The sequence below is a fragment of the Mustela putorius genome, unplaced genomic scaffold (assembly GCF_011764305.1).
Source record: "Mustela putorius furo isolate JIRA1106 unplaced genomic scaffold, ASM1176430v1.1 tig00003913_pilon_pilon_pilon, whole genome shotgun sequence".
Classification (NCBI taxonomy): Eukaryota; Metazoa; Chordata; class Mammalia; order Carnivora; family Mustelidae; genus Mustela; species Mustela putorius.
The window spans coordinates 8,427,940-8,445,411 of NW_025422060.1; the positions used below are offsets into that span (position 1 = coordinate 8,427,940).

General features: G+C 39.5%; 1 protein-coding gene across 5 annotated transcripts in view; it reads left to right on the top strand.

The window, feature by feature from the left end:
* The window catches only part of MCM10 (minichromosome maintenance 10 replication initiation factor), a 41,410-nt gene that overhangs the window by 19,683 nt on the left and 4,255 nt on the right, over positions 1-17,472 (top strand). For 4 of the 5 annotated variants that reach the window (XM_013047047.2, XM_013047052.2, XM_004774890.3 and 1 more), the window contains exons 15-20: positions 1,104-1,245; positions 1,884-2,002; positions 3,764-3,877; positions 6,065-6,210; positions 15,915-15,957; positions 16,044-16,245. In XM_013047047.2, the coding sequence (XP_012902501.1) occupies positions 1,104-1,245; positions 1,884-2,002; positions 3,764-3,877; positions 6,065-6,210; positions 15,915-15,957; positions 16,044-16,127 (648 nt within the window). In that variant the 3' untranslated portion in view covers positions 16,128-16,245. Of the gene's footprint in view, positions 1-1,103; positions 1,246-1,883; positions 2,003-3,763; positions 3,878-6,064; positions 6,211-15,914; positions 15,958-16,043; positions 16,246-17,472 lie in introns of those variants that run through there. The other variant, XM_013047049.2, reaches the window with a different exon arrangement.

Below are 17,472 nucleotides of genomic sequence, written 5' to 3' on the forward strand. Positions count from 1 at the left end.
TCCTGTAGGACATAGCTGGAGTTGCAAACTTTTTGTATCTTTGATCAGGAAAGATAAACAGTAACAGCTATTTCTTGACAATGATAATTAGAGTCAAAGGAATTTCAAGTGATAATGGTATCAACATTGATTTAATCCAAGCATGTTATCTGTTCTCAACACTGTTCCTTGTGAGGCTGAGGGAGATGGCCTAAATGCTGGCTAAACCAAAGGAAACAAATTCTGGGACTTGTTAAGGCAAGATTGTAAAATGGTTGTTAAAGAATCCTTCTTTAAAAGAAACCTTACAAAATAATATCTTGGGGTATCTGGGTGGCTCAGTCGTTAAATGTCTATTTTTGGCTCAGGTCATGATCTCAGGGTCCTGGGATCCAGCCCTACTTTGGGCTCCCTGCTTGGCGGAAAGCCTGATTCTCTCTCACCCAGTCCCTCATTTGTGTTCCCTCTCTTGCTGTGTCTCCCTCTGTCAAATCTTTTAAAATAAATAAAAGAAGTCTTACACAGGAGCTAAATTACTCTGATTGACATGGAAGCTGGGAGTGCTCAGAACCCCCCTCTCCTCTTCCTCAGCCACTCTAAGCCCTAATTCGAGCCTGTCTTCTCTTTGTTCTAGTTAGCCGCTGCACCACGTGAAGGGCCAAGGCTTGTTATAAGCCAAAGCTGCACCTGCAGTAATGATAGTGATAACAAGAGCACATGTGATCTTGGGGTAATGAGTTTGAGCCCCATGTCAGGTATAGAGATTACTGAACAAATAAACTGTAAAACAGAACAATTGCACATGTACCCGTGATATAGACACACATGTTTAATTGTAAAACAAACTTCCACAGTGTTTATGTGATTCCTCTGTCGGTCCTGAAAGCCCACACAGTATAAGTGATGTTTAACTTAATATTTAAATAAACTGAAATTTTATTAGCTTATAGACCTGTCTCCATGCTTTACAATTTTAATAACTGGGTTAATAATGTTAGGCAAAAAAAAGGTATATTTTGCTGATTTGTATTTGAGAGCAGAATTCCCTGGATTAATAACTAGAAAAAGGACATAGGGTGACAGATATCTGTCTCGTAATTAAGATTTTTATCTTTTTTTCCTAGTTAGCTGCTATAACCAAATTAAGGGCAAAAGGCCAGATTCTTACAAAAACAGACCCAAACAGCATTAAAAAGAAGCAAAAGGAGCCCCAGGATGTCCTGGAAGTAAAGGAACGTGTAGAAAAGAACACCTTTTCTCCTCAAGGTACTGGGGATTTCAGAGTTAGTAGTGGGAAAGGCCACCATCTGTGAGGAGGTGTTCCAAACCATAATCACCATCCCTGATACTGGAAGTCATTGTTTTACTTAAAGTGGCCTCTCTGTACGATACCTAAGTAGAATCTCTGCAAACTGGAATGGACCGTTTTCTATAAGCACATTAAATTGAAATGAAATTATGCATAATCTAAAAACTTGAGAAAAAGATTACTCATGGATCTTTACACAGATATATTAGTGTAAAGATTTACTTTGAAAGCAGTGGAATTTCTTTGTTTGCAAATTATCATTTTTACTTTGAAAACGCTGAAGCTGGCAGTAATACTTTACCATCAATTTATTTAAAAAGATTTTTTTCGATGTTACCTATCATCATAGTCCACTCCTATCTTAAGGTGAAAGAGATTCTGATCCAGTGGTCAAATCTGCCATTCCCCATATTCTAGACCCTACTTCTCAGTTTACTCCTGAAAAGTTTTCCTCTGCTGGTACCTAGTGGGGTAAATGAAGTGTGAGGGGCCTGACTGGCAGATATGGAGAGAACTAGAGGAAACTGAGTTCATAAGACTGCCTGGCTTTCCAAAATTCCTCTGTGACGGCTACTGTGTTTCCTTTCTTCTCTAGCTGAAGATGAATTAGAGCCTGCCAGGAAAAAAAAGAGAGAACAACTTGCCTACATGGAATCTGAGGAATTTCAGAAAATTCTAAAAGCAAAATCGAAGCACACAGGGTTACTTAAAGAGGTAAGAGCTCAAAAGGTCAGAAATGATAGAGATACCTTCCAGACTTGAGGCACTTTGTTGTGAGACTAAGAATCTATTTCTTTGACCTCAACCAAGATGTATTATATGACTGAGTTAACTTTGAAGAACAGGAATATTTCTGATAGAATTTAGCTTTGCCTCTGTCCTTGAATTGAAGAATATCATTTATCATTATTTTAATGGACCTCAATGTTATAAAAAATGTTGCCTCATAATTATGGCTTTGCATTGATGTTTAAGCAGTTCACCACTATAGGTGTTCTTTTCTGTCCTGCTATACGGGGAGGGATTTTTTTTAACCCATTCATGTATTTTTATATTGTGATTTCAAATACTGTAAGTCAGTTACCAACCCATTGGGAGTAGTTGCTCCCAAAGCCATGTATTTCGGATTGCTCCCTTATTACCCTGAAATAAGATTCTTGGGTAATATAAATTAACCTAACTATAAATTTCAAGAATATCCTATGTGTTATGTAAAGAAGGAAGGAAAATACTTATATTAAAAGTATATAGTTGATTATGTTAATATGTAGGCATAACTATCCTAGAAGTAATAATGAAGATTATAAGAAGATTATAAATGTAAATGAGACAATAGAAATGAAGTCTCCTTAGGTGTGTTGTTTTTTATTTTTTATTTTTTTGGTGACTTAAATACCATGGGTCTGTTTCTTTGACAGTGTAATTTTTTTTTTTTTAACTGCGAATAATCCAAGGAACTTTTGAAGACACCAAACTACAGTTGTCCTTCTATATACACAGGAGTTGCCTAGTTGTACTCTTGATATATTTATTCAATGTATATTTGAACCATGCACAAATATTGTAGGGTTGTATATAAAGCAGTAAGATTTAAGGGTTATAATTGGGTTTTTCATCCACATGGGTGGATGACTTCTAGAACAGTCAGAAGAATCCTTTCATATGGAGGGACTGTTCTGTGCATTGTGGGTGCAGCTTCCCCGTCTCTGCGAGTAGCAGGGGTAACAGTCGTTTGGATGACCAAAATAAAGTGCTCCTGCCAATTTTCACAATGTCTCCATGGGGGCAGTACTGTCCCTATTTAGTGCTAGTGCACTGAGTGCTTTGCTCTTCTGATAAACTACTGACTAATGAGACAGTTATGTATCCCACCATTCTACCAGACCTGAAATGTGACCAGGAGAGAAGCTGGGGCCAACCTTGAGAGGCTGTAGAGCTGAGCTCCTGGCCTCTGTGGCCACCAGACACCTCGGGCCTTGTGCAGCTGTTCTTACTCCTGAGCTGTGACCACCTTCAGCTGTCAGTCTCTCTCTGCCCTCACACCTACTCCCTGTTGTTCCAAACAACCAAGGATTGCTCCTGCCAGGTGCTTGGTCTGGCAGATAGTATGGAATAGACTAGGCTGTCATGCGTGGGGAGGCACTGAATACCTTCCTTGGCTTGAGTCTGTAGTGGCGTAGGAGAAATAATTTCCTTCTGATGCACACTCTTGATGCGGTGATGCTGTTAATGATGTTAGTATTTTCAGTTTGTACTTGGTATTTTAAAAATCGCCAGATGATTTCATACTTGTTTTTGGAAAAATAAGAGCTTATGTCTCCTTGTGATCATCTTTTGGTTTGCAGTTTCTTGAGCTCTTATCAGGTGTCCTCATAACAGCTTGTCTCTTCGGTGGTTTTTATTATGATTATTGAATTGGTTCCTGAATACATTTTAGATTTGGTGCAAGGTCTTTTGTATGCCTTGTCGTTGCAGGCTGAGGCTGAGCTGCAGGAATGCTATTTTGAGCCATTGGTGAAAAAAGAACAAATGGAAGAAAAGATGAGAAGCATCAGAGAGGTGAAATGTCGAGTAGTGACATGCAAGACGGTGAGTGGAGATTCCTCTACCCCTGGGCCCTGTTTGGAGCTGTTGTGACCTCTAGTGACTCAGCGCAACATGGAGATATATGGGATATGGGGCCATGTCTTGTGTTTGCAGTCCTGCACAGGTCATTTATTTATGCTGGAAAGCAAGCTGCTCATGACAGCCAAGAACCTGGCTGCCTGCCCGCTTGGCCTCCAAGCTCTGGTGGCAGAATGTTGGTGGTGAGATTCTCCTCTGATTTGACCACAGCTCCTAGTTCTGCGGGCGAGCCTTATCCTTTGGACCCAAGTTCTTCTGACCTATGCTTCTCAAGTTTCTAGCACACCCTCAATCCACAGCTCACAGTCCTGGGACATCAGTTGAATGATTTCCTTTGGCATCACCTGTTAGGACCAATTACTATTAACCCTTTGTACTCAGGGCTTAAACTGCTAAATTGAATCTCAAGGCAAAGGATAAATTGCATTATTTTCTATGTTTGCAGAATTTTTACACTAAGTCTATTAGAAGATGATATACCCTCCATCCTTGAACACTGATAAAATAGGACCAAAAAATATTTCTTGCAGAACCGTATCCTTCCATTACCACTCATTTTATCCTGCCTGACTCATCTTCCTCATAAGCACATGTGAGAGAGAGGAGGAAGAGGCTTAGCTTACCAAGTACCATTTTCTCAGTCTTTATTCCTTTTCAAACCTCAACATTCTCCTTTACATCTAGGGGATGGCCCTGAACCAGCTGTCACTAAAAGGTAGGGATTCCTTGAGAAAATTCAGAATAAGTAAACGTTTTTCCTGAGATAACAGCTTGTACTCTGACAAAACAGCAAACCTAAGGACATAGCTGGTGTGTTTGTCTCCCATTGCTGCTCAGACAAATAATTAACCACCTTAATAGTTTAAACACAACTTTATTATCTTGCACTTCAATAGGCCAGAAGTCTCTGTCGGTCTCACGAGGCTATAATCCAGGTCTGGCAGGACTGTCTTCCTTCTGGAGGCTCTAGGGTAGAATCCATTTACTTCCCTTTCCCTGCTTCTCAATCCCACACATATTCTTTGGTTTGCAGCTCCTTCCTCCATCTTCAGAGCCAGCCATGGCAGGCCGAGCCCTCTTCTCACATCCTCTGGCCTCCTCCCTGTGCATCCCACTTCTGCTTTTAAGGGCCCTTATGATTCCATTGGGCCCACCAATCCAGGATCATTTCCCAATTTTAAGATCAACTAACAACTCTGGTCTCCCTTTGCCATGTAGCCTCACATCCTCATAGGTTCTAGGGAGCAGGGTGTGTAAGTTCTGGGGGTGTGGGAGGCTCTTTTGCCTACCACAGCTGGCATACCACTCTGCTCTGTACTTTCGGAGGCTGCCAGAACCAAAAGTTACTTACCTAGACTCTGATTACCAGAAACCACGGTGCTCTGTCCCAGCAGCTCTTTCAGTATTCATCCATCATTTCTTTCTTTCCTTCTTTCTTCCTTCCTCCCTCCCTATCTCTCTCCCTCTTTTTTTCTTTTCTTTCTATCATATGATTCCATTTATGCAAAATTCAAAACAGTCAAATGAATCTCTGCTGCTAGAAAGGAGGGTAGTGATTACCCTTGGGGTGCGGGGGGAGCAGTGCCTGGAAGGGGGTGCAGGGAGGGCTTCAGGAGTGCTAGGGGGTTTTGTTTCTTAGACTGAATGCTGCTTATTGTTTCCTATACTCTTCAGTCCTTTTGAGGATCAAAATTACAAGTGAATTATTAATATCTCTGCTTGGTTCTGCTGCTTATGAAATAGGAGTAGTAATAAGCTTACATCCTATTCTGAGGCTTTTTAAGAGGAAATAAAAGGGCTACTGAAGAGGCCCCAGTGTCCATGTCCTATCACCAAGCAATGGCAGTAAATTTGGGACAGACCTGATGAAGCTATCGAAAGGTTTCTGGGGCTTTTGGTTTGATGTTACAGAAAGTTATTGTGTACTTCATGCCTGATCAAAAATTGTGGCAAACATAAGAAAAAGTGGCATCAGTGTGTGAGACTGAAGAAATCGCTGCAGCTAGTAGATAAGATGGTTGCTCTGCTCACGGCTGCCTGAGCAGTGGCGAGAAAACAGAAGTCCTCATGGAACAGACCACCCTTTTAGCAGCTAGCGAGTTTCTCCTTCGAGGCTCTTGACAGATGTGCCCTCCCGTTGGTTTTATGCAGTGTGCCTATACCCACTTCAAGCCTTTGGAGACCTGCATCAGTGAGCAGCATGACTACCACTGGCATGACGGCCTAAAGAGGTTTTTCAAGTGTCCTTGTGGAAACAGAAGCATCTCCCTGGATAGGCTCCCCAAAAAGCACTGCAGGTAGGAGATCTCGCCTGGCATTCTTAAATCCTCTTTTCAGTTCCCATTTATGCCATTCTGCTAGAACACTGGACAATCTGTTTTAAGGTCAGGCCTTATTTCCATGACTCTTAAAGCTTCAGGCCATCCCTAAAAGCTCATGGAGGGAAGGGATCCTGAACTCTTCAATGCTTTATCCCCAATACTTAGTATACTGCGTAGCCCATAGGGGGTCGTTACAAATGTTTGTTGAATGAAAGACAGAAATCATTTCTCTGAAGGTCCTGGAATTGCTGGGACAAGAACTAGGGAACCAGAACCAGGGTAGAATCTTAGAGCGATGAGCTAACTTCTGTGGCTGTTTTTGCCCTGGGAGGTTTGGTGGCCTCAGGGCCAGGCGGGGAGCTGAGAGTCTGGGTCTTGTCCTGGTGGAGGGCCACCTGTGGAACTGTTGATGGAGATTGGGGTTCTCCCACAGTGGTCGATACACCCTTTAGGATATTTATTTCATTCAGGTTTTCTAGTTGTTCTCCGAGCACTAGTCTAGGGACTAAGTTGTATGCCACTCAGAAGTAGAATTAAGATCACATTACATGAATAAAACAATTTTGTGGGGACTAATGTCTTTTATATATGAAATCATCCCTTTTTAAGATCCTGGAGTATCTTTCCATTTATTCATCCTATCCTCTATGGCTTTTATAAATTTTTTAAATTATCTCTACAGAAATATTGAGTATTCTTAATTCTTAGATGTGTCATCACTTTTGTTGATACTGTGAATGGCAACTTACTTTCTAGTGTATTTTTTAGTTGCTTACTGTCGGTGTAGAGAAATATTATTAATTTTTTATATGGTGAACTTGCCTCTGACAAGCTTATCAGACTCTTAGGCCAGCAATTTGTTGATTTCTCTACATAATTATCATTTGCAAATAAAGACAGTTTTACCTGTTTTGTTCCCATCCTTACACCCTCTATTTTTTATCTTTCCTGATAGGGCTGGTCGGACCTCCAATACTATTTCCATTTCTTGATCTTTATCTTAAAGTGAATGTATCCTTCACAAATTTCTCCTCCAAGTATAACCTTTACCAACTTAAGGAAAATCCTTTTTATTTCCAGTTTACTATGATTGTGGGTAGGTAACTTCTCTTCATTGTATGATCTTATCCTTTAGCTTATCAATGTGTTAGTAAATTGAAGAACTTCTTTCTTTATTTTGAATATTAACCCCTTGTCTGATAGATGGCTGGCAAAATTTTTTCCTGTTCTGTAGGTTGTTTTTCACTTTGTTACTTGTTAATTTTGGTGTGCAGAAGCTTTTGAATTTAATGTAATCCCATCTATTGATTTTTGCTTTTTTTTGCCTGAGCTTTTGGCATTGTGTTCAAAAAATCATGGCTAAGACCAGTATCGATGAGCTTTTTCACTACATTTCCTTTGAGGAGTTTTATGGTTTCAGGTCTTACATGTAAGTGTTTCATCCATTTTAAGTTAATTTTTGTGAGGGATGTGAGATAATAGTCCAATTTCCTTGTTCTGTGTATATTTCTCCAGTTTTCCCAGCACTGTTTGTTGAAGAGACTATTCTTCCCCATTGGGTACTCTTTTTTTTTTTTTTTTTTGGACAGAGAGAGAGATCACAAGTAGACAGAGAAGCAGGCAGAAAGAGAGGGGGAAGCAGGCTCCCTGCTGAGAAGAGCCCAACACACAGCTCGATCCTAGGACCCTGAGATCATGACCTGAGCCAAAAGCAGAGGCCTTAACCCCCTGAGCCACCCAGGCACCCCGTATAATCCTTTTAATGTGTTCTTGAATTTGATTCACTAATGTTTTTTGTTTTTTGGGTTATTTTTTTAAAGATCTTATTTATTCACTTGACAGACAGAGATCACAAGTAAGCAGAGAGGCAGGCAGAGAGAGAGGAGGAAGCAGGCTCCCTGCGGAGCAGAGAGCCCAATGTGGGGCTCTATCCCAGGACCCTGGGATCATGACTTGAGCCGAAGGCAGAGGCTTTAACCCACTGAGCCACCCAGGCAACCCCGAGTCACTAATGTTTTGTTGGGAACTTTTGCATCTATATTCATCAAAGATAGGGACTCCTGGGTGGCTCAGTTGGTTAAGCAGCTGCCTTCGGCTCGGGTCATGATCCCAGCATCCTGGGATCGAGTCCCACATCGGGCTCCTTGCTCGGCAGGGAGCCTGCTTCTCCCTATGTCTCTGCCTGCCATTCTGTCGGCCTGTGCTCGCTCTCGATCCCTCTCTATCTCTGACAAATAAATAAAATCTTAAAAAATAAATAAATAAAAATATATTCATCAAAGATAGTTTGTCTACTTTTTTTTTTTTTTTAAGATTTTATTTATTTAATTGACAGAGATCACAAGTAGGCCAAGAGGCAGGCAGAGAGAGAAGACGGAGCAGGTTTCCTGCTGATCGGAGAGCCCGATGTGGGGCTCGATCCTAGGACCCTAGGATCATGACCTGAGCCGAAGACAGAGGCTTTAACCCACTGAGCCACCCAGGTGCCCCTCCTTCTCTGGTTTTGGAATCAGAGTGATGCTGGTTTATTCATTATTGGTCTGTTCAAATTTTTGGTTTCTTTTTGATTCTGTCTTAGGTTGTAGGTTTCTAGAAATTTATCCATTTCTTCTAGGTTATGTAATTTGTTGGCATATAATCTTTCATAGTCATCTCTGATGATTCTGTGTATTTCTGTAGTATCAGGTGTAATGTCTCCTCTTTGATTTCTAATTTTGAATCTTCTCTTTTTCTTAGTCTAGCTAAAGATTTGTCAATTTTGTTTATCTTTTCAAAGAATCAGGTCTTAGGCTTGCTTTCTTTTCTGTTTTTCTGGTCTCTTTTTCTGATCTTTATTATTTCCTTCTTTCTGCCACTAAATATGGACTTCTTTTTTCTCTTTTTCTAGTTTCTTGAGTATAAAATTAGATTATTTGAGAGATTTCTAATTTATTAATAGATATTCCATCCCTTCACTTTAAACTTTGTATGTTGTTAGAGCTGAGACGTGCCCCTTTAGGCAGCATATGGTTGGGTCGTTTTCCATCCAGCCAGCCACTCTGCCTTTTGATTGATGGATTAAATCCATTTAAATTTAGGGTGATATTGATGGGTAAGGATATACTACTGCTATTTTATCTTTTGTCTTCTAGTTGTTTGGTCTCCCAAAGAAGATTTTTTTTTTTTTTTTTTTTTTAAGATTTATTACTCTTGAGTTCTTCAGCCATCAGACCTCAAAATGCACTAAGGTTGTTTTTCGGAGTTTTTTGGGGGGGTGTTTTTGTTTGTCTTGTTTTTTAAAGGATGGTAATTTCAAAAGCCAGGAAACTAGGACTGACCCCCTAGCCAGAGCCAGCCCATTAGTGTGGTTTGGACACGTTCTGGAGGTCTGGGACCACCGGACGACCCTTCCTTGGCAAAACAGGGCTCGGACATGAGCTTCTGGGCCAGGAGCCTGTGTGGTCTTGCTCTCCCCCTGGCCCCTCCGGGCCTCTCCAGCTGCTGCTTCCACCATCAGAAAGGGCAGCTGTGGCAGCCGGCAGGAAACTATAAGGCAGAGGTCAGATTTGCAGTTTCCAACATTATGTCCTCAGGTGGGCTGCAGAATCTTAGCACCAGAAGAGCCTCTGCCTCTGTTTGTTTCTGCCTACTTTTATAAGTTGGTGGTTTTCCATGGTGATTTGTTCAGTCTCCCCACCTTTTATATTTTGTGTCTCTTCTCTAGATCTTTGCCTGTGGTGACCATGAGGTTCACATAAAACATATTTTTGGTAAAATAATCTTTTCTCTGGTGTCAGCAATTTGTCTTCACCTATAAAGGATTCATCTTTTTTTCTTTTCCCCTTTTATATTTTATGACACAAATTATTTCCTTTGTACTGCGATGTCATCACCAAGTAGTAGCCATACTTTAATTCTCTTTTCCTTGAATCTTTATACTGTAATTAAGAGTTTAATATGCTATTCTAGTTAAGGGTTAACAGTTTTCTAATTCTGAATATCACCTTAATCGGAGTTTTGTGTATTTCTTTTTGTTTCAGCTCCAGGAGCTTTTAGCATTTCTTATTATAAGGCAGGTCTAGTAGTGGTGATGTCCTCAGCTTTTATCTGGGAAAGTCTTTATTTCTCCTTCCCATCTAAAGGATAACTTTGCAGAATAGAGTATTATTGGCTGGCAGTTTTTAATCTTTGAATATTTTTCATATGTCATTCTACTCTCCTGGTCTGTAGAGTTTCTGCTGAGAAATCTGATAGCTGGATACTTTGTAGGTTGCTATCTTTTTTTTTTCACCCTGGTTGCCTTTCAGATTTTTTCTTTATCATTGACTTTTGACCGCTTTAATGTAATTGTTTCTTGGAGAGGTCTTCTTGCATTAAGTTAAGAAGGCATTCTACTAGCTTCATATATTTGTGTATCCAGTTCCTTCACCAGGTTTGGAAAGTTCTCAGCTATTACTTCTTTAAATAAACTCCCCTTTCTTGTCCTCTCTTCCCCTTCTGGAATACTCATCATTCTTACATCGGCTTTTACACTGGGATCTGTTTCGATGTGGCATCTCAGAGGATTTTTCTTTTTTAACATCTTCATTCTCGGGCGCCTGGGTGGCTCAGTGGGTTAAAGCCTCTGCCTTTGGCTCAGGTCATGATCTCAGGGTTCTGCGATCAAGTCCTACATTGGGCTCTCTGGTCAGCAGGCAGCCTGTTTCCTTCTCTCTGAGACTCTCTCTGCCTGCCTCTCTACTTATGATCTATCAAATACAAAATAAAATCTTTAACATCTTCATTCTCTCACCTCTTCCACCTAAATCATTTTTAGTTTCCTGACTTCTAATTCACTAATTCTCTCTTCCATCTGATTTGCTGTTATTTCCAATATATTCTTTTGCAGTCTTCATCTTATTTAATGAGTTGTTCTGCTCCAGAATTTGTTTGGCTCTTTTTTAGAATTTCTTCTGTGAAGTTCTGTTCATTAATCCTGAGGCCATTGAGTTGCCTTTCTAAGTTTTCTTGTAGTAGCTCACTGAATTTCTTCATAAAAGCTGTTTTAAATTTTTCATTGGTTAGATCGCACTATTCTTTAGTCTCATTTGCTGGAAAATTGTCAGGTTGTTTTTGTTTTTATTTTTTATTTATTTTTTTTTATTTTTTAAAGATTTTATTTATTTATTTGACAGAGAGAAATCACAAGTAGATGAAGAGGCAGGCAGAGAGAGAGGGGGAAGCAGGCTCCCTGCTGAGCAGAGAGCCCGATGCGGGACTCGATCCCAGGACCCTGAGATCATGACCCGAGCCGAAGGCAGCGGCTTAACCCACTGAGCCACCCAGGCGCCCCTGTTTTTATTTTTAATACTGTACAACAATGGTTTTTCATGGTGCCTGTTGAAGAGTGTCTCTGTGATTGCATTTGTAATACTGAACACCTATCTTGGGCTAAGTTTTGTTCACTCTGATTCTGACAATTCAACCTGTATTTAGGAGCATTTTCTTATTTTCTTATTTTCCAGAAGGTGGCACTATAGCACATGTTTTTGGTTTCTCTAGGCTGTGAGCACTTAAAAAAAAAAAGAGGGGGGGCAGTGGCCAACTCAGGGGAGTTGTGTACTTAGCATTTGGGTATTTGGGTGAGCCCAGAAGTCCATTGGCCAAATACCTGGACAGGAAGGAGGAGACACTTTCCTGGGGTCCCTCCAGGGGACCCTGTAGCTGTAGAAACTGCAGAGTGGGTGGCTGACCCCCACTCAGCACCTTCACCCTCCACCTCCTGCCAAAAGGGTGTTGCTGACTTGCCATTTCCATGACCACTCTCCTCCTTTGCTACCCTCTCTGCTCCCATCCACCCTTGGTGACCTGGATGCTGTGCATACGTGCTTTTTTTTTTTTTTGCAGGGGTCAGGGATTATAGATGTCTACTTCCTTGTAAACCAAAGGGGGAGAGAGGAAAGGAACGGCTCACCTTATGATAGTGACATTACTTCCAGAAGTTTCCTTTCATTCTTTGGGTAAACCCTACTTGATTTATTTATTTATTTATTTAAGATTTTTTATTTATTTATTTGACAGACAGAGATCACAAGTAGGCAGAGAGGCAGGCAGAGACAGAGGGGGAAGCAGGCTCCCTGCTGAGCAGAGAGCCCAATGCGGGGCTCCATCCCAGGAACCTGAGATCATAACCTGAGCCGAAGGCAGAGGCTTAACCCACTGAGCCAACCAGGTGCCCCCTTGATTTTTTTTTTAAATCTGACATCCCCTTTATCCATTCTATCTCCCCACCAGCCTCCCCTCTGACAGCCACCAGTTCTCTGTATTTAAGAGTCTGGGTTTCTTTTGTTGTTGTTCTTGTTTGTCTCTTTTATTCTTTGTTCATTTGTTTTGTTTCTTAAGTTCCATATATGGTATTTGCCTTTCTCCAACTGATGTATTTCACTTACTGTTACACCCTCAAGATCCATCCATGTTGTTGCAAATGGCACGGTCTTATTCCCTTTTTTATGGCTGAGTAATATTCTGTTGTGTGTGTGTATGAGTGGGTAGGTGTGTGCTTCCATAATTTGGTTATTGTAAATAATGGTGCAGTAAACAGGGGTGCATATATCTTTTCAAATTAGTGATTTCATTTTATTTGAGTAATCCCAGTAGCAGGATTACTAGGCCATAAGATAGTTCTAATTTTTATTTTTTGAGTAAACTCCATACTGTTATTTTAGTTTACTTTATTGTAGGAATACGATATACAATACATATACAAAGTTGGGTTAATTGACTATTATCAGTAAAGCTTTGGTCAGCAATAGGCTATTAGTAATTAAGTTGTGGGGGAGTCAGAAGTTACGTGAGGATTTTTAACAGCGTGGGGGCGTTACCCCTATCACCATCTTGTTCAAGGGTCCACTATATATTTGTAAGTGAATTAGACCTATTTTGTTCTTTTGTTTTTATATAGGCCTTACCTGGTTTTAGAACAAAGATTATATGAGACTCATAAAATAAACTGAGCAGCTTCTGGAAATAATTTATATTAAATAGCGATTATTTCTTAAGGTTTTAATAAATCTCAACTGTGAAGTTATTTAGGCTTAGGCCCAGACCCAGGTTTTAGGGCCCAAGGTGGCTTGATAACCATTTCAGTTCATGGTCCCTTCTGCCAATTTCAGCTTTTTTTTTTCTCCTTTTAATCATTTCATTTAGGTTTTTAAATGTATTGATGTATGGTTGTTCCTAATAAACTTTCATTGTTTTTATCCTGTTTCTTGTTATTTTTTATTAATAGACATTTACTGTATTTTGTGCTATTATTTTTCTTCTCTTTTAAGATCAACCTTGACAGAAGTCTCTTTATTCTCTTTTTCTTTTCAGAAAACCATCTTTTAACTCTCTTAATATTTATTGGTTTTCTTTCTGTTTACTGATTTCTGTCCTTAATCTTTCTGCCCTTGTTTTTTGGGGTTTGTTCTGTATCCTTTTGCCAACATCAGTTAATTGCTTATACTCAGGTTACTCAGTTTTTTTCTTGTTCCTTCATCAATGTGTTTAAAGCTACATGTTTCCCTCTAAGTACTTATGCTTTAGTGTCACCCACAACGTTTGGCCTATAGTTAAAAGTATTTCTTGGGGTGTCTGGCTGGCTCAGTTGGAGGAACATGCAACCTTGGGGTTGTAAATTCGGGCCCCACATTAGGTGTAGAGATTACTTAAATAAATAATTTTTTTTTTTTTTTTAATAAATGAAAGATGGGATTGGGAGGGAGACAAACCATAAGTGACTCTTAATCTCACAAAAGAAACTGAGGGTTGCTGGGGGGAGGGGGGTTGGGAGAAGGGGGGTGGGGTTATGGACATTGGGGAGGGTATGTGTTTTGGTGAGTGCTGTGAAGTGTGTAAACCTGGCAATTCACAGACCTGTGAATAAAAATATATGTTTATAAAAATATATTTATAAAAAAATAAAAAAATAAATTAAAAAATATATGTTTATAAAAATATATGTTCATAATTAATTAATTAATTAATTAAAAGGATTTCTTAATGCCTTTGATGATTTCCTGTTTGACCCAAGGGTTAGTAATGTTGTTTAAATTTCAAATATATGGGATTGATTTTTATTCTTTTTTAAAATAATTTCTGACTTTATTGGCTTATTCTTAAAGGACAATTTATATGAGTCTTTGGAATTTGAGGCACTTTCAAGATCACCTTCAGTCTACCCAAGAATGTCTCACCAGGATAGTCTCACCACCTATTTGCTTGTTTGTTTGTTTTTTGGGTTTTCTTTACTTCACTCCAAGTGTCTCCAGACTTGATTGGGGTTGGGGAGGGGACCCAGACCCCATGCTAGTTTATTATCTTGTCGGGGGTTGGTTTGTGAAATTGCTATGATCTTGATTATAATTGTTGAAAGTATCTATCTGTATATTGATACTTGATTTCTCCAAAATATTTTATGAGCTTATGTAAAACATTTACTTAAGAGCTTATGTAAACATTTGAGTATCAGAAAAATTCCGTTAATAAGCAGGAAGTACTACTCACAAATTGAAGAGCAAGATGCTTTTCCATCCTCCAGGTGGCGCTGTGACTTTGGTAACAACTGCTTTTCTAGACTTTTTTTCTTGTCAATTCATGACCTGGAGCAGAACGGGACAAACTTTTTCTGTCAAAACCCAGATAGTAAACATATTTTGCTTCGTGAACCAGGCGGTCTGTTTCATAACTACTCAGCTTTGGTGTTGTAGCTCAAAAGCAGTCATAGGTAATACAGAAACGAGTAGACATGCTATGTTTCAATGAAACGTTCTTTACAAAAGCAGGTAGCAGGCTGGATTTGGCTCATGGGTAGTAATTTGTTGACCCCTGACTAGAATTGCTCTTATATGTAATTTCATCATTGATCTACCAATAGTCTAGAAAATTTCTCTCAGTTGATAATGAGCTAGTCTCTAGACAAGGTAGGTGGTGCAGAGGCTTAGGACCAAGGCCACTAGTATGCAGACGGACTCTCAGGGCTGGAGTAGCCTAGACTTTTAGGAAGTAGGTTGAAGCAGGTAGGGCAATCCCCTGTGCCCTAGAGCCTCTCAAATCCAAGAGTGCCGGCAGCCATATTTCAGTGAGTTAACAATTTCTTTTGTTTGTTTCAGCAGAGTGAATATCATGGAAAATAGACTTTCTCTGTAGTAGCCACATCTCTGCTCAGGGTCAGACTCACATAACATGTTAAAAACCAAGAATAAGAGTCTCTAGGCCCTTTGAACAATAAGAAGTAAACATCTTTAGGTTTGAAAGAGGAGAAGGATTAGGCAGATCAGGAGGAAGAATAATTCTTTCTTATCACAAGCTTTTAGATCCAGAAGAGGGGAAGGGAGAAGTCTTTAACTGTATGGCATCAGAGGGCTAACTTCCTCTTCTGAGTCTTTTCCCAATGCCCAGCAGGGGAAACCAAGCTTGTGTGCATCACCTGCTGTGTGCATACCTTGTATACTATCACTGAGTGTTCCATCTCTGAAGTATCTAGCTTTTGACAGATTTGAAGACCATTTCTCAAATCACTGGAATGTGTATTTTCAGTAGCATTAGAGCACAGCCTGTAATATGAGTGTTACCTTGATCATCTTCTGTTTGAATGGGGAATATTCTTCCTGCAAGTGCAGTGAACCCGGTTGACTATGCATCCCAGCTCACTACTGAGTAAATCCCCTTTTCTGTTTCAGTAACTGTGGCCTTTTCAAATGGGAACGAGACGGAATGCTAAAGGTAGGTCGTTTGCAAGGTGACCAGTTTTAGTAATCCATGCAAAAAATGTTGAACCATTTCTCACTAAACTATTTTCATTTTTCTAGGAAAAAACAGGACCAAAGATAGGAGGAGAAACCCTGTTACCACGAGGAGAAGAACATGCCAAATTTCTGAATAGCCTTAAATAGCCCTGACTTCAAACAGGTACTTATGGCCTACATGGCTTCTTATGGCTCTGGAAAAGGAAGAGTGTTCACTTTGTTTGCTCCTGATTGACATAGTCCAAACAAATACTTGTTAAGCTTACACGTTTTGCCTACTTATTTTCTGTTGTGTTGGTTTGATATCAAATTTAACATTGACCTTTAGGTGGTAAATCAGAATACCATCACCTTCCATGTTCTTGCTATTGATGGCTGCATTCATGTAGATTTTTTGTTCAGAAACTGGAAGGTAAACTGAGAGCTGTGTTTCTATGTATTTTGGGTATAGAGTGTGCAGTGTTGCTTCTTAATCAGAGTAAAACTCTGGTATTTATATGGGCACACAGAAGCAAAAGAATGCCTCTTCTGGGGTTCAGTTTTCTTACCTAGAAAATGAGGAAGCGTGGAGTAAATGATCTTGAAGTGTATCTTTCAGCACTCAAATTCTTCAGATAATATGACTTTTCCCATATAAATAATTATACTCATCAACCTTGACATAATCTTGATATTTTGACATCAAGCTAGGTTCCTTCTTTCATTTCTATTTTTACCTCTTGTTTTGCAAATTAATTCACTGACTCACATAACATTTAATTCATATCTATATGGTTCTCTGCCCTTACAATATTATGGAGCTCTTTAATAGAAACACTAAAATCTCATCATTTTAAAGTATGACTTTGTCTAAATATGACTTAAAGAAATTTCAAAACCTGTAACTAAAATGAATGCAGAATTTAAGCTGTGAACAATGATTGAAAAACAGAAACATCTCAGAACTCAGGGAGTTTGAGATTTGCAGATATAATTTATCATACACATGAAGAGTTAGAGGTCAAACCATGTGCAAATTAGCACCCCAAAAATGCTGTTTAGGAGATTCCTCTGCCAGGCAACCTGATTTTCCAAATTGAATGGTGATATCATCCTAAGATTGAGTAAATTGGTAGGATTATTGTTACATTGGGATTTAAACTCTAGCTAGAAATAAATCAGGTTTCTGCCAAGATGGTATTATGGTAGCACACAATGCTTATAGGAGCTGGTTGTGGGAGATACTTGATTTAGATTTATAGGGGACAGAAAAAAAACATGTACATGCCTTAAATTTCATCAAACTCTGTCTACTCAATATGAGTAGAAGGTGCTGTGTCTGACACTTGTGTTATTCCTAAGGTTATATTACAAAAGCTATATTTTTAAGAGGATTTCCCTTCCCAAGAGGTGTTTGTTTTAACTTTTAACTAATGAAGAAAAGAGCAAAATGTTTATTAATTCTTAATAAGGACCAAAGGCACTCAAAATGGCAATATTTTTAATGGCTCAT